The sequence below is a fragment of the Thunnus maccoyii genome, chromosome 13 (assembly GCF_910596095.1).
Source record: "Thunnus maccoyii chromosome 13, fThuMac1.1, whole genome shotgun sequence".
In the NCBI taxonomy this organism is placed as follows: domain Eukaryota; kingdom Metazoa; phylum Chordata; class Actinopteri; order Scombriformes; family Scombridae; genus Thunnus; species Thunnus maccoyii.
Window position 1 is genome coordinate 19,605,440 of NC_056545.1, and position 22,233 is coordinate 19,627,672.

General features: G+C 40.5%; 1 protein-coding gene across 2 annotated transcripts in view; it reads right to left on the reverse strand.

The window, feature by feature from the left end:
* The window catches only part of nrg2a (neuregulin 2a), a 75,242-nt gene that overhangs the window by 50,337 nt on the left and 2,672 nt on the right, over nucleotides 1–22,233 (reverse strand). Inside the window, exon 1 of one of the 2 annotated variants that reach the window (XM_042430374.1) lies at nucleotides 1,694–1,974. The exons of the other annotated variant lie outside the window; for it this stretch is intronic. Coding sequence (XP_042286308.1) covers nucleotides 1,694–1,781 — 88 coding nt within the window. The 5' untranslated portion in view covers nucleotides 1,782–1,974. Of the gene's footprint in view, nucleotides 1–1,693; nucleotides 1,975–22,233 lie in introns of those variants that run through there. 2 annotated transcript variants of the gene reach the window in all.

The window sequence follows — 22,233 nt, forward strand, 5'->3', positions numbered from 1 at the left end:
TAAAAGTGCTATTTGATACCTTTCTTTTTATCTTGGATGACCCAATTTGGACCAACAACACACCTGATGCGGTGCATGAATAGGTTACCATTAGTGTTGACACACCAAGCATCACCCATGAGCATGTCTTCATTTTGACCTACTTTGAAAGCTCCATTTAACAATGGGAAACCAGATAGTTTCACACAGGTTATCCATTTACCCACTTTTGTGACAAATCAATAATAGAACTCATTTTAAGGAAAATGATGATTCAAGATCTGATTATGATGCTCTGGATACATTTTTAACCAACATGAGATGTATATCAATGAGCAACCACACTGACAGTTACAATGTTAAATATATAGAGATAAAATAAAAAAAAATAGACATATATAGTTTATTTTCATTTGTTTCATTTTGTGAAAAGCAGAGAACATAAAACAGAACATACACACAGACGCGCGTTTTCTCTGTTTGTACAGCAGCTGTGCTTGTTGATTCACAAAGATGCCAAAAAGTATTCTGCAAGCACTCTTTGTCCAGCGTATTGTTTATCTTAACGTGTTTATAGATCACAATCAAACTTGGAATTAATAATTAATTCCTATATTAAACAATAATAAAACAAATAAATTAACAACAGATGCAGCACAACTTCAGTAGCATATTTAAGATTAAAAAAGTGCAATTTTAATACCTAGGAGACCTACAAAAAAAAAAAAAAAAAAAAAAAATCACATTACTTAAAAATGTTAAAGCCAGTCTTGAGGGTTATCTATAGGAAACTGACAGGAGTGACAGTAGCAGGTACAAAATGGCTACCAACATGTAAAGATGCTGTCAATAATTCAATATTTGATTAAAACAAGAATGGCACATAGTAAACAGTCAGAATCATAGTATTGTCCTTAAAGTGTCACTGAAACGGGGGTTGGGCTTCCCCATGACCTGAGGTCAAACTACAGTGACATGCTGCAGCTTGTAGGAACCACCACTGAGCAAGCATATTGCTACGTTTGTGACTCTGAAACACAAGCAGCTCCCATGATATCCCTAAGTCAAAGTAGCATCCAGTGAAAGTACAGACTTTCATGTTAGGTGACTCACTCAGACTTGGAATTAAGATAAGCATTGAAAGTCCCCAAGCGACTCTTAAATTATTAACCCTGTCAAAGAGTGCGTAATGAAATATTATACTGCGCTACACAAACAACACTTTTATGATAAAAGAAGCAAAAAGGCTGATTTTTTGTTTTAAAACACTGTGATAATGTGGGACAGTATGTGTGAAAACGTGATCAAATGTGATGAATTAACAAAAACCTTTAAAGCACAGCTATAACCAGCCATCGCTTTTCAGAGAGCTCATAATACAACTGTGCTTTGGCTCTATGACGTCCAGAACTTGTTTTAAATGTTTTTGTTGATTTTCTACGCATGTCATATTACCATTGTGCTGCCAAAACCAGATGTGCCTCTACACGCTGTCCACATTAGGAGACCAATCCATGTGACAACCTGGCGGCAAGCTTTGACAAGCCAAAGGGATACTTTGATCCACACTTCCGTAATACAGTAACACAAACTTAATCTCACTTTTTCTCTCCAAGTCTGTCTCTCTCTGTCTCTCTCAAACACACACATAAATATTTATATATGTATATATACATAAAATGTTACACAGATATCACCATTAATTTCCCTTTACCTGTAGCGGGATCGCTCTCTTTCTCCTTTTGTCCTCTCTTACCCCCCTTCCTTTTCCCTTTCTTTTCTTTCTTCTTGTTCTCCGTCATGCTGTCAGAAGAAAAGTAAATCCTCTCAGGAAAAGACACCGAAAAAAAAAAAAACAGGTAGTCCTATTGGGAACGTGTGGCAAGTGGGCACCACCAAACTCTGAGCCTGTTAGAGCGTCTCTCCTCCTATATACACTCACACCAATCAAGTACAGCAAGGAACCACCTACTCACAGCAGGGCAGAGAGAGGGGGAGAGAGAGAGAGAGAGAGAGAGAGAGAAAGGGAGAGGGAGGGAGGGAGCAGGGAGAAAAATAAGGAGAGAAAGGTACTGCTCAAGAAACTAAGAGGGGAGAAGTGAGAGAATACAGAAGGAGGGAGGGAAGAAAGAGGGAGGGAGGGAGCAGGGAAGGCATTTCCCATTGCTTTAAGGCAATCAACTGTTCCCTTACTGGATCTATCAGATAAGCAGTGGCTCTTCCAGTCCCTGCAGCCATAACCACAGTCCCATGTAGTCCACACAAAAATCTCAAGTTGGCCCAGTCAAGCTCCATGGCCCCCCGCTTGAAGCCAACTCTGTTTCCCCTACCCCCAGAGCATCTTCTCCTTTGTAATGACCCATGCAAAAGTGGAGCGAGTAACCAGTTAAGTTGTCCCCTCTGCACTGCTGACCCCACCCAGATAATTCTGGCGGAGACCTGCCTTTGCCAGGTTGATGTCGGGGTCCCAACGTACTTCACATCTGGTTCGGATTTGCCGAGCACAGATTCTGTAGATACGTGTAAGAGAAAACGGTGTGTGAGGTGCTGGATGTCAGATCACAATCTGTGACAGACTGCTCCTTACAAAATTACTCAAAATCATCTCTGGCTTCCAGGGCTGCTCCCCTTCCTCACCTCTCTTGTCTGTCAGTCCCCCTCTTAGTACTACAGGCAAGTTCCAGCATGTCTGTGGATGTATCTCTCTCTCTCCCTGTCCCTGTTAGCCAGGTGTCGCCGATATCCATGCAGCAAAAAAAAAGGATTTAGAACCATAAAAAAATCTTTTATCTTATAAAAAACAGTTTAATGCAAGTGATACAAGACTCTAGTGTTCTGCAAATGCATTTTTATTTCTGTAAGGTGAGTGAGTATACCTTTGGTAGTATTCAGGCAAAGCATAGAGGAAAGTAGGGCAGGGGAAACTCATGAGATAAAGGTAGGACATGACTGAGTTGAAGGCCAGCAGGGGCACATGTCTGGCTCCAGAAGTGGCAGAATAATAATAATAAAAAAATCTGAGCATGGAACTTTCTTAAAGTGACAACTCTTTCCCTTACTTTAACAGCAAGAACATATTTTACTCACAATATCTCAACTTCAGAAAAGCTTATTTGTTTATCTTCATTTCTTCATGTAGCCCAACCTACATGATGATCTCAGTCTTATTTTTTCTAATTTCATGCTGACTGAACTTCACTGTCCTACTAAGTGGCAGGTAACTAAAATACGTTGAAACAACAAAAGAGTGACTCTCAATGAAACTCGTGCAATGGGAGTAAAAAAAAAACTGTAGATGAGTCATGAGCGGGGCCCTCCCGTGGTTTGTCTCGGTCCAGCCCTTAGAGGATTCATGACGTTTCTATGGAAGAGGCGGCAACAGCATGGACTGGAAGGGGCAGCATAAGGGTCATGTCTTGACAGGTCAGCACACTCAACGGCATGAGCCTCAAATGTGGGCAAGAAGACTGAAGAGGTCAAATTTAGTTCAGGGTTTGACATGCCAATCAGGTCCAATATAGTGCTTCTCCTGCTTCAAAAAATAATTGCTCTTTCCTCTCTCCTCTCCTTTCCTCTCCTTTCCTCTCCTCTCCTCTCCTCTCCTCTCCTCTCCTCTCATCCCAGTGGTCGTTCTTGATGATCTAATCTGTCAGCAGAGGTAACTGAGTACTGGCAGGGACTACAGTGTGTCAGAGAGCTGCCCCTACCGCCCTATCTCCCCCCAATCTCAACACTCACTTCCTCCTCCACTACTCAACAAGATGAGGCTCGTTCTAGGCCTGTGAGTCTGTGGGTGGGCATGCAGTTTATGTATGTGTCAGAAATGTGAGTATTTGTGACGTCAGGACGAAAAGGAGTGAGACTTTCAGAATGATGGGCTCTAGATCTGGAATACGATTTGGCTGTGTGTGTGCCTCACTCAACATCTCTCAACCTGCTCCTCCATGATCCCAGGATTATCTTAAAGCCGATCCACACAAGATGTAAATTAGTGAAATGTAACATTTGCTGACACGAGTTATGAGGGTGTACTGTAGCTGTAGGAGCATTGGGAGCACATTAACCTTCGGGGTGGTGTGAACTTTAAAATGCAGTCATCCTCTGCAACTTTTTGCTTGAACTTGCTGAACTGCTGTTGAACTGGAAAGAAATGCGAAGATTTTGCTGCATATAGCATAGATGCAAAAATGTATGACTACACGCCACTTGCGCCATTACAAAAAACATGGACGTGCAAAAAAAAAATGCATGAAGAAAAGGGAAAAGGGAGGGAGTTGTGGCACACTACAAACTGAGAATCAGCTGAGAAAATTGGGTTATATTTTTGTCCACAAGATTTGAGCCCTGAACAAGGTTGCATTAGTGGAGTACAACGAGATTCTGAAATGAACTCCATTTTTCACACCCAGTCACAAATATGGTCACGGACATGTGCATCTAAATCTCTTTCTCTTTTTTCTACTACTCGAAAGCATCTGCTGTTTTTCAACAGCCGTGGGCTGTCCTTGGATCAGGGTCTGGAGGTGGAGGGGCACAGTGGGCCAGTGTGGGAGGAGTATGACTTGAAGAGCAAATTCAAAAAAAAAAAAAAAAATGGAGCCAACCCCTGAAAGTCCTGACATGGATCCTTTGTATGCCCTGCTCATAAATGCTCCACAGGCCCCATCTCCGCCTGCCTCCTAATCCCTCCTCGCTGCTCCCAGAAAAGGAGAGACAGCTTTCCCGTATGATGGAGCTGAGAAGCTCCCTCCTAACAACAGCATACCTGCACATCATCACACTGATATTGCTCAACAGCACTCCTGCCCTTTCACGGGCACAAGAGTTTATCTTTTTAGACATAATGGCTTTAAACAGCCATTAGGTTATGTTGTTTAGATCTGTCTGCTTTTTTGCCAACAAAGTGCATATGGACGCGGGGTGGGGGTGTGGGTCGGGGGCTTAAAGTAGAGTATAGTGCTTGCTTTTAACACATGTCTGTTGTCTTGAGGGGTGAAGCAAGGGCAGGGAGGGAGAGAGAGAGAGAGAGAGAGGACACAACATTTAAGGGAAACAGGAATGAGAGAGGATAAATGGAGAGGAGAGGAGGGAAGGAGGGAGGGAGGAGTGACAATAATGTCCTCTTCATCAGATGACAGAAAACAGCCCCACCTGCTGATATCCACCTTTTAACAAGGTATCTGCTTCCTCATCTGGTATGTGCCTGATTGCCAAAATAAAAAACCTGCCCATCCAGCTGCAGTATCTGGTAGGAAAAATGCGTAAAGCCCACGTCTTTGTCTTTTTTCACCCTACTCTTGCTGCTTTCCATGTGTTTATACTGTAAGAGTCTGCGCAAGCAGCTTTCTGTATGAATGACAGACAAAAGACGAGAAGCATGTGACGAGACACTGAAGACTTATGTCACTGGGTGGGCTGGTGAAGCCCCCTTAAGGGGAGACACGACTCAAATCAATGTCAGTGACATCTGGAGGCCCGAGGAAGGGGCTATTTTCTCAAGGTCAGCTGTGCCAAGGTCAACTGAGATTCCAAATCTGAGTGTTACTAATGACTCTGCTCAGCAACAGCTGAGATCAGGAACACAGAAGTGAGACAAGAAACTGCATTCACTGCCTCATTTACAACATAGCAAATGGATGGATGATTTCAAATCAAGCATGGTTGTCTGGTATTTACACAGAGCTTCTAAAAATCAAAGAGAAACAGCAAGAAAGAATTTAAGTGTTAAACAAGGAAGTGATCCTGGGTGGATTCAGGCTCTTTGACGTTTCCGCAGCACATAGCTGTCACCATGGTAACCACAGTCTTAAGGGTAGCAACTAGAGTATGTGAGAGAGAGAGAGATGTGGAAGGGCGGAGTGAGGATGAGAGACAGCGAGAGAGAGACAAGAAAGGATGCGAGCGAGAAAGTGGGTGATAATGTGTAAGAAATACAATGGGAGGAAGAGCGAGAGAGGCAGAAATTAAAGGAAGGTAAGAGCGTTGAAGAGAAAGAAGAGGAGAGAGGGAGACGGAGCGAGATGAGAAAAAACAGAGAGCGAAACAAAGAAACACAGAGAGAGGTATCCGCTGAGCAGCTGCAGCCTGGCCACTGTATCGCTCCATAAGAGAGATGTCCATGAGTAAGCTTGTGCCAAGCCTGCTGGGAAGCACTGCAGTAGCATCTCAGAGAGGGGAGATGACAAACATCAGCACTGAGCATGCTCCACTCTCAAGGCCACTGAGAAAATGAGATTTCAGCTCTTTAGCCTCTCAGTTTGTTCAGTTCTCCAGCTCTATTCCAGCCTCCATCTGTCACTACCCATCTTTCATGAGCACATCACACCACCAGTTCCTCTCAGTGCTTCAGATGTGGCTCCATGTTGGATAAAGTCTGACTGATGTGTCTGATTACTGATTGATTTAATGGTAAGAGGCATATTTCCCACTTATGGCCGTGCTGACTCATATTGTGACAGGTTTGATTGGGGGCTGAGAGGAACAAGAGATGAGCATAGCAACTCATCAGCCAATAGGGCATGATACTGCAATAACAGGCCAGCACCACAGCAGCCTCGCACACAGACAGCCCTTTTGCCAGATGTGATCTCTGTGCTTCTGAACTCTTGCTGATCGTCCTCCTTATCTGGACGGCTGCCAGAGCTGCACTGTACATGACATTTGTGTCAGACCTACAATTAAGCTGAGGTTGATTTTCTGCTTTTTTTTTTTTCTAGTTTTTTTTTTTTTTTGCTTGTTCTGCAGGCAGACAGACAGACACACCCACGCCAGGATACGATTGTGTGTTTTTCCCTGTTTCATGACTGAAAATTGATGCTTTGCTCTGGCATCAGTCACGGTTATGTGATGAAGTGTGTGGTTTTGTGTGTGCGAAAGAGACAAAGTGTGTGTGCACTGTATGTATTGTATGTGTGTGTGTGTGTGTGTGTGTGTGTGTTTGAGGCCACAGTCTAGTTGAAAAAGAAGCTGTAGAGGATGTCAATTGCCACTCAACTTCCACTGTGACTAAAGTACCGAACACTGTAAAATCATTTTCTGCTCGCTGATAACATTGGTGATAAAAAATTTGTATCAAAGTTCATTTTCTATATATCTTTCCTCACTGATAACAAAGAGCCTCTCAATTGGACAATAATAGCTTATTGCTATGCTACGGAAATAGCACAAATATTTTTAATGACAGATGCTGTCTGAGCATGACTTTGATGATCCTCTTAAACAAAAATCCGCTCTATCTTCTTAAGGCTGGCTGATTGAATCTCTCTATCTCTCGTTCCCTCTCTGCATTTTTCCTCTTTTTAAACGTATTTATTTTTCAGTCTGTCTCTCTCTGCCTGTCTCCCTCCCTGCTGTCTAAGGGAGAGATAAAGAGGTTTGTGTGACTGTGAGCAGATTGACTTGAAGATAGAGGCTGAAAGCAGATCTCTTCCACCTCCTCATTCTGCTCTTTCTCTCTCTCTGCTCTCACCCAGATGAATAGACAAACAGTCTCCCACATGCTCTCACAGTTTATCAAACACACACCCACATAGAACCAGGTCTTCACGCAAACACATATGTGCGCTCTCACCAGAGAGAACAACACACACTCAATCTAAGTGTCCTCAGGCCGACAAAGTATACACTGTCACACTCAAATACAAACATACCCCCACAAACACGCACATAGGCATACGCATACAAACACACAGGTGCATCCACATGTAAATAGAATAAGCACATGGGTCATTGATGCATTCAAAATGGACCTGTTTTCCACTCATAGTGTACCTAATACAAACCATTTCCCCGTGTAAAGGAATACTTCATTTACAAAATGGACTTTTAAGACACCACATGTGAATCACAACATTACATCAAGCTTGTTGGGTGTTTTTTTCCATTGCGCACACGTTTTTCTCTCTAAAACCAAATGACTAAACTTTGTAGTTTTTTTTCTTACATGGCGTCATTGAATATCATTTTAAATGTGTCAAAGAATATGTCATTAAAGATCTATTTTGAATAAATTCATCTTAAAAAGGAAGACTTTTCAAAGTCATTTTTATTGTCTGTGAATGCACACTTGGATGCGCTGAATTATTCACAATGTCAATCTCAGGAAAGATTTAAATGTAATTCTTCCTGCCAGGTAAGCCCCAACCTTCACAATTTTTTTGTGAGCAAACCCGTGACTGCAAGAGTTAATACTTTTCTAAATTGTGGATAATTGTGTGATAAATGTTACTTAAGTGTATATTAATCTATCATTTAACTTTTCGTGCATGATTGAAATCGACTTTAAACTGGAGAGATGTAAATTTACACGAGGGAAAACACGGGAAGGTTGTGCTCTTATCAGCAACCATCCCCCTTCAAAAACATACGTGCATCCGCTCTCTGCTTTGCATTCTTCGCATCAAATCAAATTCCTTTTGCGCTCTGCACTTGTCCTTTATCTCCAGAATGTGCTTTTAGAGCAGCACAAACATGTCACAATGAGGACACTGTGCGGAGTTTCACACAGAGTGAAACCAGCTTCTGATCAAATCATTTGCATTTCTGTTTTTGCCTCTTGTGGCTGAGCTTGGGCTTATCAAGAGTTTTTCTTATCTCTTTGTTTGTTTTTCACCAATGTAGGCTTTTCCTGGAAAACAGGCCACTACGCATGTGTAAGCTTAGATCATGCTTTGGCGGCATAAGCCCAGATCAAGGCGGTCTCAAATTGAGTGAGCTTGATAAGTGGGCAAGAGAGTGGCCCCTGGTGACGGTGCCAGGATGGCCTCACACTGTGCTTTGGCAAGCCAGACATGGCTAACAGGAAGCCAAGCCTGTGGTTGGGTCATCTCAGAACGACAAGATGACTGCACAGGCCCACAAATCCCTCTCCATCCCACTAGAAGCAGTTAAATCCATCGCCAAGTACACCAGTGACTGACAACAGTACTGAGAAGGAGGTCAAAGCTAGCTAAAGCTGTAATACTTCTAAATAGGCAAGCCACCGCCAGCGTGAGCAGCTTAGTGATGGAGGAGCGGCACCAAAGCTTTAGCCGAAAATCTAATAGTTGAGTCTTAGCCAAGAGAGTATTAATTGTTGCCCAAAAAGCCATGTAGTAATAATACAACACTAAACCATGTTTGCATGGATAAAGATGAGGTGCTAAGACAGGGGAACGGAGGTTAGCGTCAACTCACTGACTGCAGTACAAAACCAAGGTCAAATGGTTGACCAATAGTTTTATCTGAATGGCGTTAAGGAGTTTTTGACAGGATAAAAAGAGAAGCCATCCTTTGTATTATTTTTCATGGTACATTTTGTGTTGTTTTGCAATGCTGGCTTGCCTACAGTGGTTTCCTGGCCCATGGCCATTTGCAGTATGATAACTGCCTGCTTGCAAGCCTAATGTCATGGAGACAACAAGGGAATGAAGAGAAACACGCCTAGACAATCCGTGGCAAAAGTACACATCCCAACAGATGTGATGGAGAAAAAGCGGAAATGGGGCTACAGGGCTCACACTACAGGGACTTTTTGTAACACTGATCTTACTGGCTTTTACAAGTACAACAGACCTCAGTGAGGAATGTTGCTTTCTCATTTAGGGTAAAACACCCCCGGAGTTAAGGGGTATCAATATCACAAGGGAGATACAGTATATTCCTCTTTTGTCTGCATTTGCTGCAGTGAGGTGATGGTTAGTGTGCTGGTCTGTGGGCCAGCTGGGACACATCTCAGTTCACCCGTGCACACACACACACACACACACACGTACACATGCACCCACACACACACACAAACATACACACACACTGAAGCTTGCTCTACGCTGCTCACTATCTTTCAACAACAAGCTGAGCAGGGACCAGACGGAAAGAGGTCCTATTTGTGCAGGAAGATAAATACACTTCTGCACCCAGTCCTGTCCCCTCCAGATTAGAGCAACACAATAATGAGCAGGAGCACTGGTGGAAGGGCAGAAGAAAGCAAGGGTAAAGGATAGAGGAACAGCCTACTACCAAAACACACACCCCCGCACACATGCATGCAGCAGTAATCACATACAGACACGCATCCTTTAATCTTTAATTATCAGAACTTAATACTCAATAATTGTCTAAATTGGCGGCAGTATTTTGTCCCTTGTGCAATATTTCGCAGGTGTCAGGTGTGTTATTTGTGAAGTTTAAGTATGTCCCTTATGTATATGAATGAAATCCCTGTGGGGATTTACTATCTTTTGCTATTTTTCTCTCAAATCATTCACTCTGGAAAAGGTTGTATAAACACAGACAGCACGCAAGAGTCACTGTGAGTGTGGGTGTCAAGTATCTGGTCATCTTATAGTGGGACGATATATCCACGTACATAAATATGTGTCAAGTTGTTTGCAAGTTATTCTTCGGTGAGTCAGCAGTGTCATAATCTTTTATCAGCTCCTCCTCTGTATTACGTTCAGGATGGTAAGACTCAATCACGGACTACAGAATTAGGCAATTCATCTCCACTCTGTCATGAATGCATGTTTTCTCTTAACTCTGCTGAAATAAGCCTCTGCCTCGAAGCAGGAGACCCCTTCAGTGTTGAGGGAAACATTATTTTTCTCTTGGTCCACTTCCAAACACTGCTAACAAGCCATTCCATTCTGTTTAAAGTCTTTTCATGTTAAGACACACATCAATCCACACCTACAACATACCTGAGGAAACAAACCCTCTCTCAGGATATGTACTGTGTGTGTGGGGTGAACATGGCCGGACACGTCCCTTAAACACACCGGGAGGCGCCCAGCGGGAGTGCCGGCAGCCCCTCTTTTCAACACTTCGGCACGCTGCACACAAACACAGTTGCCCTTCCCATGGTCCTTTTGTTTCCTATCGTTTTGTTGAAGTTCCTGTCATGGATGCTGCCAGCTTTCTCTGGACATTTATATATTACACTTTTGGACAAACACTCAATGTATGATTTTTTTTTTCAGGACTACATGGTACTACTCATGCTTGAATCACTGCACAAACACAGGCAAGCTTCTATAACTAACCATCTTACAACTGACGCAGGTAAACATGCATATGCTTGCCGACACAGAATTATAGCAAATGTACCTTTACAAAAATTCTGACGATTACCCAAAGAATAACACACCCAAGCACTGGCAAGCATCTACACAAACCTGGGAAGAAATGTATTTATATTGCTTGCATTCCTTATGGAACCCTCCGAAGTTAAACTCAGACAACTCAATACAGACAAATAGAATTGGAAGAATTAGTTTTTATATGTTTTCGGAGAGGTTGTAAAGGTAAAATTTTGAGAATATGTTGCTGAACATAACTTTGTAACTGTTTATAAGTAGCATGTCTGTCCCAGCTAATGCTCAATTTCCTGCGTTGGAACAACAAACTATGACCATGACATGGCCTAAAAAACAGCCAACAAGACAGTCATTCAGGTCAGTCATGTCCATCATCAAATCATTAAATAAAATCACATGCTCAAATCTACAGTCTAGAAACTGGTGCATGATGGGAGCGAAGCAGTGGCTCGGAAGGATAAGTCCTCCAAATTAAACGACAAAATACGTTGTTGGTCCACCCACACCAGAATGACACATAGAAGCATTTTCTGATCACCGTTGTATTATGATGTGACAACGCTATGGTTAAGGTTTGGTTAGGTTTAGGGAAACATTGTGGTTTGGGTTAAAAATACTATTTCATTCTTCTAAGGTTAGTGGACCTTCATCGTCATGGTTACAATAATAGCCATGTAAGGGTAAAGAATGATCCGGGTCATGACAATGTTGACTCGTGGTTGAAAATGGGAAACGAACTGCAATCTCTTGTGTTAAAGTCCAATGATTTGTTGACCCATTCATCCACCTCTGACCTCTGCTCCTGTCATAATTACTACGGCCACTAGAGGGCTTCATCACCTGAATGTAAACAGATAACATTTGGGGCACTTGGCGAAATGTCGTTTTTCCTTGGAGGACAGTCTCCCTGGAGCCTATAGTGAGTAAATGCCAGAGAGTGAGTCTGCAGTGAAAGGTTATCTCCCGCGCTGTCCTTTAGTGTCATGCTGCATCCTGTGAATCTACCTGACACCTTGGTGAGGAGACACTGCAATGAAGATACACCCAGAGCTACAAATGAATAACTGACGAGCAGGTTTCATGCACAAACTGACTGTGAAAAATCAGTTCTTCAAGCTGCATATTCCAAACAGCACTGATTTACATACATTTTTAAACAGACTCACCTAAGAACTGACATAAAGTTGCACACACAAACACACGCACCTCATCACAAATATACACACACATTACAACACTGCTCAACACCACCTGCTTCTTACTATTTGGAACCCCAATAGTATCAGTAATTAGCTGTGCTAATTCTGCCAGAAATTTTGGCAGCCTATGCTGGTGTTTTAGGATTGCAATTGATTAATCATTCACCTTCCACCTTCCAGCTACATGACTTATTTTTCCGATCATCACATTATTTTACAAGAAAAGTGACAAGCATTGCTTTCACTTAGCTTTTTCCAGGAGTTTCAACAGGACATTGTGTTTCCCAGAATTGACATTACTGACACAAGCATTGTTAAGCACCAACAGTCCCATACTTTGTTTCATTATCAAGTGGAAAAATCAAAGTTTATTTACTTGATACTTTGCAGTTCCTATTTACAGGAAAAATTGTGATATTTCTCAACTTTTGAACAGGTCATTACCTGACATTGGCAACAAAACAATGCATGTAATTTTGAAAACTTAAGGTGACCTTGTGCCATATATAAACTGAAGCTAAGGTTCACATTGACGACCTTAAGCTGTTTATATAAACCTTTGATATGATGCAATTGAGGATCAATATTGTCATCTATAAACCAGTTTATGGAATATTATGGAATGTGTTTTCTGCAGTGTTACGCCCACAGCTAGAAAGATCTACAAGCAAGAGAAATGTGTGCCTGCCAGCTTCGCCCTCCCTCCTTGGACTGAGCAATAATAGGTTACTTCTACAACATGCCAAAACAATGTTGATCCCAGCAGTAATTTGTGTGATCTTGACACTCCTGACAACAAGCCTAATGTTACAGGCAATTATACTGTTCATAAAAAGTATCTATCAAATGTGAAGCTAACCCTGTGTCAGTGTGAGTTTGCACAGACAACAAGCACAAGAAGCGGGTAGAATTGGATTTTACATGCCACTGTAATATTGGAGGGAGCCAAGCAGCTTAATCAGATTTCAGATCATTGAAAAATGAGCTTACCTGGCTTTTTTAGAGTTATGCCATTTACATGCATTGATCCAGAGCTGGATTACCGGACTAAACAGGGTTAATAATGGAGCTGTCAATAGATGTAAACAAAGCCAAAGGCATATAGAACGAGGTTAATGGCCCTGAAACAAATTATTGGCAGCTTATTTCTCCCAAGTATTAGTCAATCTGTTTGGCCATATATAAACCATATATGAAGTGCATGGGATAGGGCATAAAATGCTCTACAAGGTTCATGAAACTACATCATCTTCTGAACTAAGACATTCCATTCTCTATGCCAAAACAGATGGTAATAATATTTTTTAAGTGGTGGTGAAAGATTGATTTTTTTGTTCTGTTGTTGTTTTCTGGTTGCAAAATGGCAAATCAATGGTTGGGTCTTTTTCATGCTAAAATACAGTACAAGACAAAGAGATGTTTCTTCATGCAGGCCTACATATAATTTATGGTCTATAGTATACTTTCAGATTTCACATTTGTCAATTACTAATTTTAAGAGAAGAGCCCCTGATTTATAGTTTAATGCCAATGCTATGTGTGACTTTAAAGGGTTAATTTTGTCGACAACCTTTCATGCTGTGCACAGAAAAAAACGTTTTAAATATTTAATTACATGCACTGGCTGCAGCCTGTGAAGGGAGAGTATTGCAGCCCAAGATAGCTGCAAATTACTGAATGATTCAAAAGGCAGGGTAAACTTGAACTGCCTCCACAAAGGAGTGGGACACAAGTTGTAAAAAAAAAGGCCAATATAAACACATAGAAAGGTGGCATTACGTACAAAAAGGCCATATTATAAAGCAGATTCATGTCCTACAGATAGACCAAGAGAAAATAGGTTTATGTTTTTGTGTTTTGCATTCTCTTTATTTGTCTAGGGATATTTTAATGTTGACATGTGCCTTATATTGTTCAGTGTTGGGAAGAAAACTGTATTCAAGCCATCATTTGTAAAGTTTTAGTCTTATCTAATACTGCTGTATTTAAAGTTACTGATCCTTTGTATTTTGGTAAACACCCACTGCTGGGGAAGCCATGGATGTTTTTATCTACACAACTGAGGGTTCAAAGTTACTACTGGCATCTTTTTGACTGCAGTCCAAAACCGTACATGATTGACTCTCCCTGAGGGACACCATTACAGTTAGTTTAGTCAAAAGAACACATCCGCCTATAGCTGACTGCAGTATTAACAGCATATGTCTAACACTGGAATGATGGCTTCCTTTTGTGAACAAAGTAAACCCCAAATGGCAGTGACTTTCACAGTTGTTATCCTGCACATATCTCCCGGACTGTGCAGTGACTGTGGGCTTTTGAGTGTTTTTGACACAGCTCCAGCCGCAGGGGCAGGGGCAGGCAACAACTGCTGACATTCCCAACGGACTCATCCCTTTCAACTTTTCGGTGTTTCTCCTGCTCCCTGATCCTGATCATATACTGCCTCATTGTGGTGAAGGCAACATTCTTCAGTGGGTTGAAAAATTCTGTCCTAATTGTTGGAAAAGCAGAGAGGCAGGGTGTAAACTGTGATCACAGACACTAAAGCCAAAGTACTGTTTTTTTTGTGACACTATTTAGTAGAACCTTAATTGTAAGTTCTTCTTTTTCATCTCTGAGTTATAGTAAGTATAAATAAGTTTAGTTGTTGTTGCACAAACATCTGTTTGCTGCTGTATAGTAGCCTATATCAATGATACAAAGGCATACAGTCAATATAACTAAATAACATAAAGGATTAAGATTTTTTTCATTGATGTTTAACAGTCATTTTAATTCTGCAACTAGCAATATATCTATCATTATTATTTCACTGCAATTGCAGCTTTAATGCAGGTGAAACTGTGACTATTACTGCAAATTATCTGAGGTTGAGAGTCAAAGAATTACTGCTGGATATAAGAAAAGTTTGTTTCTCAAGGGTTAGGGTTAGGGTTATTCTAGAAATATCATATACACCTCAAGTTATTTAGCAAATATCGTGTCATCCATAATGGAAAGGCTTATTTATAGTGCAGAAATCAAGTGTCCAAACAACTATCCAATATTGCAGTTAAACAGCAATAATTCTACAATTAAATAATTAAATAACATCATAGTAACATGGTAATGGCTTTAAGATGTTAATGACCCCTGTCCTCTTAATCAAAGAGCTCTCATAATCATACCAATGTCATCTCTTGAAGTCCATATAAGTATAACCACTGACTGCACTCCAAATGTACTGGTCTTTACCGTGATATTCTTCATTAGATGTAATGGATGTAGCTGTGAAATCACATAAAAATACCAAATTTTGATCTCTGGGCTTAATACTGATAAAATAAGATAAAAGCAAATGCAATTCCACCACCAAACCTGTAAGATGTATAACCCTGCGTGTCCTGTCACACTGAAAATAGTAAAATTCTGTTCTAAATAGTTTTGCTGTTCCAAAAGCAGCTTTCATCCCATTTTGTGAATTCAAGCCAGAGATTAATGGAGATTATTGGTTGTGACGCTATGTACTAACTATAAGACTAATCTGCATTCACACCACCAACAGCCGACCCAATCCTGCTCTTCTGTCTGATGCCTGATTTCAGCCAGCTGTTTGCAAGCTGCAGTGTTGCAGCAGTACTGTAGGTGACACGTGTATCAATGATTTTAGAAACAAATGGATGTAAAGGGCCTGGCTCTCATGCAGCAGAGCTTGCAGCTGACTCCAAAAAATATCCACCTTGCAATGATGCTAAGTGCATATTCATAGCATGTATCTTTTCCTCTTTTCTCTAATTATTGTACCCACAAAATGACCTTGAAAAATGAAAAGTACATATTGCCAAACTGTTAAACATACATACAAATATTGTTATTATGTATTACTACTTTTACAAAAATGTCAATATTGAAAGAGAATAAATCATGCTCTAAATGCAAAATACATATTCATAAAAGCAACAAAACACCAAATAACAATCTTCTGTCACCACCGCTGCTGACATTTTGCTGGCTGTTACTTCCCAAACCTCCCCACCCTCAACACCAAACAAATGTGTTAAATTCTTTGAAAATCTCACAGAAGTTTGCAGTTATGTGGAGCATATGATTAATTTGATATAAAATTACAAGCTTTAAACTGCATGGCATTGCAGACTTGTTCTCATAGTTCTTATCCAGCTGAACCTAGAGTAAGCCCATTATTCTCCATGAGCCCAGACATAATTCTGTATTACAGCATGGAAATTTATAATCATCCAAAGCATTGCTTTGGTGTGTGTGAAATCAAAGGGCATGTTAAAAAGACATTCAAAACTGTGGAAAATATCTGTCACAGTAGAGTAGTTAAACCACCCATGTAGAACTAAACTGGTAGTACTTTACTTCTGTGGTGCAGCACATTAGAGCAGAATTAGAGAGTGATAACAACTTAGTTTTGTGTCTTGTCCAAAGCTTTCCTTGGATCACTAACAGCAATGTAGCTAATCAAAGGGAATGAGTCTTTTTTCATCACAAGTGGATCTTTTTGTTGTGATAAGAGTATGTGCGGTGTAATCCAAGGTTTTTGGCTTACTTTACGCTATCAAAACACAACTTTGTTTTTGCTTTCTCATTTTTGTAAGTCTTTCAGGAGTGTGATCTTGAAAATCTCCATGATTAAAGTTCCTGTTCCTGTTCTTCGGAGCAATATAATGAAATTAAGTTAACTACGTTAAAGCGAGAATGGAAGGAACTTTAAAAAAAAGAATATATTCAAATTTAAGTGTTTTTCCACATCCAAAAATACATTTAGGATTTTTTTTTCTTTTAACTTTTGCTTAATTTTCTCAAATTTGGACATTGGTTAGATCAGTATGCAGCCTTGTCACCTTCCTGTGCTTATAGTGTGAAATTCAGGACAAGCTGCTTAGACCTCTCTCAAGGCAGACATTTTGTGTAACTAATAACCTTAATAATGGCTGCATTCCATTATTGTTCATGCAGGCTTATAGCTTACTGGAACATCAGAGCAACCATTGTTACACCTGTGCTTGTCCTGGTATGTAAAACTGTACATGTTGAAAAAGGTCTATTGTCACTTTGGCTAACATCAGATGGATATTACAGCAGTTAACGTGAAATTCCGGTGAGTCCTCACACACACACAACACATATGAAGTTAATGCGACTGATAGACATGAAATGCATGCATTTGATTGGCATAGAGTTTGCAAATACGCACGTCAAGAAATGGCAAGTCTGGTTAGTTACATATTAAAGCAGAAACTAGTTCTCATTTGCACCATTTTATTAGTGACAAGAAAAACTATAGCCCACTGCCTTTGTGACGTTTTCTGAATAAATGTTGCAACAATTCTCCAAACCTCTTGGAACTTAAGACAGAGGTCTAGCTACATCAGATTATTTTTTACATCAGTTGCCATAAAGATGACTTGTCTGTCTTAATTAAATATCTTGTTAATGGCCAACAATATATGAACTTCAGAGGGTTTGATGCAAAACCGACTGTACACTACCTACCCAGCACCAAGCGGTAGACAGATAAAGGTAGCAACTAGCCAGCTACTGAAGAACCATCAAGCAAGCTAAAAACTCAAATACTGTATACTTGGTAGAGACCAAAACAGACATACAAGGAGAGTGAAAATTGGACTTATACTAAAGATAGAAACATGGCAACAAATGAATACCAACCTTGATCCACGTCAGCTGGATGGATGAGGTAACTGTCTGCTAACACAGCTCCAAGCTCTGTAGGGTGTGTCCACATCTTGGCTGTGACCAAAATCAATCCCTCGTTCACTCATTCACTACTTTCTATATAACAGACAGGTAGTTTTTCTATAGTGAAAAGTATAAATTGAGATTTTGGACACTTATCGATCATCCTTATTTTGCGTCATCTTTACTATAATGTTTGCATTGATCTACTAACCCTAACCCATTGTGGGATTGTTAGCTCAGTGGTGTACCTAACATGGACACAAATGTTTTTGCTCCAGTGTGGAAATTGCACTAAAATGAGCAGGCAGTACATACAGTATGGTGCACTACATAGCAAACAGGGAGTGATTTTGGATACTCTTGACTAATGTAACTCTAGTGGCTCCCACATGACAGCCATGTGGACTACAACAACCCATATATGACCTTAACTACTCTCAAGGAGTAAACAAATCAACAGAAGTTAAATGCCCAGCTGAGACTCTCCAACAGTCAGTCAGAACTGAGGTAGTGTTCAGACTGACACAGTAACGTGGGTCAAACCTGCATTGGGGGTCTATCTGAACGTGCCAACATGTGCCAACCAATCCTCCTTCACAACCCTCTTGATCAGGGTTGGAAGTGGGTCAGATGGTTCCCTGCAGTGTACTGATGTTGCTACCTGCGTTTTAAAGTAATTTAGCTGACTCATCAAAAAAAAAAAGCAGGTAGAACATGTGTTGAGTAGATCTGTGTCATACATGCATCTGCTGTCTGAAAGGAGTATACACCAAGTCCAGTTGCCTTTGACTTAGCACTTCCAGATATACCCCTGACCTGGATGACTGAGAGTTTTCATACATACTGTTTGCTAACTTGTTAGCTATAAAATTGTTTAAGTAGATATCTGTGTTTGTTAGCTTGTTGTGAAGTTCCTCTGCCCTTAAGTGGCTAAAAAATCAATTTATGAATGATATCGATTGAATTTGTAAATCTAACCCTCTTTTTTACAGTTGTGTTTGCTTTGGTTTGCTGGCTTTTATATTAGCTTAGTGCTAACTCAACCTGTAGCTGAAGAAACACACGTAAGCCAAGCTAAAAGCCTTCATTAATAATGATATGATAATGTAACAAGTTAAGAAATAATTTGCCTCATTTTTGAAGACTTTTATGACAAAGATATCATAAGTTTGTGTTTAACCACATTCAAAAATCAAACGGAGGTGAGATTTTCCGACAGCATTCATCACAAGCCAAACTGATACTGCCACAAGCTTCTAACTAGCTCTACAGTAGACTAGATCCTCTTAACAATACACACCATGTCTATACACCAGCAGTAGATATTGCACACATAGCTAAGCACAATGGGTCTGTATAGCATCTGCACTTGTCTATGCGTTGTTTACATACAAAAAGTACATAAAAACATAAAAAGTACATTAAAAAATCACACTCTAGGGCATACCAAAAACATGCAAAAAGGAAAAACAAATGTAGTTTGTGTTTATACTAAATTTGTCTTATTTCTCTAGAGATGTCAATCAGAATTAGCTTTAGAATTAAATATTTTGACAATCAATGTCAATTATAATATACATCTGTGGGCTTTAAATCCAATTAAGAAAATATAATCTACATTTTTAAATGGAAAATGTGTATGAAGCCCAACTGCTGTATTTTGAAAGGACTGCTTAATTCAAAGTGCAGTAAAGTGCAGAGAAGACCAATATTAGAGCAGAACAGGTATTTAAATTCCTCACTCTTGTATTACTCATCTAACCTCAACAAACATGCATCATTCTAAAAAGCTCATTACAGAATAAATGAATCAACAGACACTGTAGTGAACTACACGAACTACTGACTTACATCATACTACCACCAAACAAATCTGTGGCACACGTTTATGTAAAGAAGGAAGGAATTACTTCTGTTATGAATCTTTTATCTCATATCTGTTCATTCCTGTTGTATGAGACTAATATAGTTTATTACATGCATCTTTGTTGCAAATTCAACACACTGTGAAAAGACAGAGGTTGCATAACACAGTATGGCACTGATCACAAAGGCCACTTAATGATATACTTCTGATTTAAACTTTTTAAGGGGTATTAAAGCCCAGTGAATGAAAGGCTCCAAGCACACCACCTACTGTAAGCTCCCATCACACATCTATTATTCAACAGCTGTGCTCTACAAACAGGTATCAACCATGACCTGAAACAGTAAACCTCAACTCTACCATGAAAACTAGACTGTCGCTGCCGAGTTGTGGCTTTTGTAGAAACAAAAGACAGAAACCCAAGATGCTAATAATAATAATATCTTGTAAAATTCTGCCTTTTGAAGTGGGGAGTACAAGTCTGAGTGATTGTGAGAAAGTGCCTAATAGGACAGGAAAATGAGGGACCAATTACTGAAAATGGCCATGTCCTTTTTTCATACATCTTATAAATATACATCAAGCTATCTTGTCAGAGTGGAGTAGCCAAGATTCAGCAGGCCAGAAAGTCTACATAAATGACCCAAAAACATTCCCCACAAACCTACAGTATAGCCTCAATCAGAACAAATCCACGTTTCTAGCTGGTCAGTCTCATTAGCCTGTACCTCTGCCCTGGACTAGAGACACTGCAGCATTGACAGTTGAAAACACTTCAATCATTCTTATCTTAACAAACACACATCCTGTGCACGACCATAATCTCAGTGGTGAAATGCAGTAAATGAGCACCTTTGTCACAATCAACAACTGTTTGCTAGATTGCCCTTGAGTGTGCAATTAGGGTATAATGACCAACCTGTAGATGCTTGTTGATTCATACTGCCGCCAGACAAACTTGTGAGGTAAGAGCCCAGTAGCCATCAGCAGCTGTCATTCATGTTCTATGTCTAGCTCTTCTAAGGAACTCTCTCAATTCACACAAAGATGCATAGCTCGGGGCAAAATTCTGCCTGTCTACCACCTCAATGCAGCAGCTGCGACCTGCATGCAGTGGGACTTCGCAGTGACAGATTAGTGATAGAGTGTGCATTCGCAACAACATTGTTACATTAATTTACTTCAGAGAAATAAATGGGCGTAATGAGCAATAAATAAACACTCCCACAAGTGAGAATGATTTGTGCAATTGTTAATTACAAGTATGAAGGTGGTTTCGGGGCAATGTGTTACTCTTGGATTCAGATGACCATTTTTTTGTTCCACCGATTTGTCTTGATAGGATGCTCCCACCTCTCTGCATACACCCACGCACATGAACACACAAAATGCAATTATGTAGGTCTCCTCCATGGGGTCTATGGATAGACAAAAAGCTAGAGGCCGCACCTACCACATTAGTTTCATTATGCAGACTTTTGATTTAGGTTGAGCCATGAGGGACAAAAACACTATTGTTACGCTAAATAATATGAGCTAAAAGGCAAAAGTGGCATACTTGAAATTACAGTTTGAAGTACAGCAGTGTCAGACTCCATTTCAAATGAAAACATAATCCACTGTTATTAGGGTAGATGTCATCCTCTGTCATCTCCTCTCATACCCTCAGTTGATTAAAAAAAACTGATCAACAAAGCTTGGTAATATTCAGAAGATAATCATGATATGCTAACTCTGGCAGGATTCTCTGCTTCTGTCATAGAAGAAGACTCAGTGCCTGAGTAGATTTGATATCACTTGTTCGCCTGCTGGTTCACTGAAATATGTATATGCCTGGATTAAATGTAGGCAAACTTCTTCGTAGAGGTGCTAGTGTTTGTCATGATCAGTAACTTGTCACACAGCAACACTGAAAGTCCTACAGTAGTCACAGTCGTATTACAATCTATTCTTTCTTTTCCTTACTAACGTCAGCGACAATTTCAGTCAGTTTCAGTCAGATACAACATGATCTGCTTGAGATGCTGGTGACCAGTATGAGGGACAGATTTGATGGGCTTGGAAGAGCTTTACATAAGCCTGTTTGCATATGTTTGTTGTAATCTATACCAGAAGAACAATATTTCTTGTTGTTTTCTTTTCTTCTTTGGCAGGAACCCAGAGCTTCCAGCTGGCTGAGTCCTTAGGAAGGGGTGCAGGTGGTGGGCACTGTAGGTAGCCTGAGTTTCAGGCAGCCCTTAGGAACCAGAAGACAACAACTGCTGTACAGTGTGTACGCTCAATCCCATGTTTGCACACTGGAGAGCCTGTGTACCTCTGCATGAGAGGGATTCAAGACAAAATTTAGTTGGTGTGCTAAGTGGGCCTGGATGTTTGGGCTCAGACAAAGCTGCATATGCAGCAGGTCAAG